Here is a 1096-nt window from a genome sequence, read left to right as displayed (position 1 = left end):
TTTTTTTTTTTTTTTTGTTGAGAGAGTTTTTGGGTTTGTGACTGACTGATGGGAGTTTTAACAATACAGGTCTAAAGGAGGGAAATTTGTGCTGAGAATTGAAGATACGGATTTGGAGAGATCAACCCGTGAATCTGAAGCTGCTGTTCTTCAGGATCTCTCATGGTTAGGTCTTGATTGGGATGAAGGTTGCTTCTTCTTCTTCTTCTTCTCTATGCTAACGTTAGAGGGTTTTTTCAATGGTGGTGTAATGCAAATTGGGATTGAAATTTGCAGGTCCTGGGGTTGCTGGGGACTTTGGTCCGTATCGACAGTCTGAAAGAAATGCTCTTTACAAACAATATGCAGAGAAGCTTTTAGAATCTGGTCATGTCTATCGCTGCTTTTGCTCCAGTGAGGTGAGATTCTTCAAAATTCGTTTAGACCCTACTATTGCTTGTTGTCTCTATAGGTTTTTAGATTCTGTTGTTGACTCTAATTATTTGCAATGTTTGTTTATACAGGAGCTTGTAAAGATGAAGGAGATTGCAAAGTTAAAACAATTGCCTCCAGTATACACTGGGAAATGGGCAACCGCTACTGATGGTGAGATAGAGCAAGAGTTGGAAAAGGGAACCCCTTTTACTTACCGGTTTCGTGTGCCAAAGCAAGGGTCTTTGAAAATTAATGACTTGATTCGTGGCGAGGTATGTTTTCTGTGGTTACCCTTAATCGATTGTTATATAGGATAAATGTTGCAACCTTTTGATTGTGATCTTGTTAAAAAAAAAAACCACCTGGTTTGGTTATTGACCATGTGTGATAGTGTCTTGAAGGTATGTTGGAACTTGGATACTCTTGGAGATTTTGTGGTAATGAGGAGTAATGGCCAACCTGTTTACAACTTTTGTGTTACGGTAGATGATGCTACCATGGCTATTTCACATGTTATAAGGTTACTACTCCAGTGTCTTTCTTTACTTGTTATTTTAACATGTTTGAATATGATCTTTGATCTAATCAATTAACAACTTTCGTTTCAGGGCTGAAGAGCATTTGCCTAATACTTTGAGGCAGGCTCTAATTTACAAGGTAAGCACTAAATTTTGTGTGTTTC

The 1096-nt window shown here is 38.1% G+C and overlaps 1 protein-coding gene across 1 annotated transcript in view; it reads left to right on the top strand.

Moving 5' to 3' along the window:
- The window catches only part of LOC104762555 (glutamate--tRNA ligase, chloroplastic/mitochondrial), a gene marked incomplete in the record, with an annotated part of 7131 nt that overhangs the window by 853 nt on the left and 5182 nt on the right, over window positions 1–1096 (top strand). Inside the window, 4 exon segments of the mRNA XM_010485875.2 lie at window positions 277–398; window positions 504–686; window positions 816–934; window positions 1023–1071. Coding sequence (XP_010484177.1) covers window positions 277–398; window positions 504–686; window positions 816–934; window positions 1023–1071 — 473 coding nt within the window.

The sequence above is a fragment of the Camelina sativa genome, chromosome 18, assembly GCF_000633955.1.
Source record: "Camelina sativa cultivar DH55 chromosome 18, Cs, whole genome shotgun sequence".
Taxonomy (NCBI): Eukaryota; Viridiplantae; Streptophyta; class Magnoliopsida; order Brassicales; family Brassicaceae; genus Camelina; species Camelina sativa.
The sequence above is the reverse complement of the archived record's forward strand: the minus strand, read 5'-3'. Positions and strand labels throughout refer to the sequence as shown.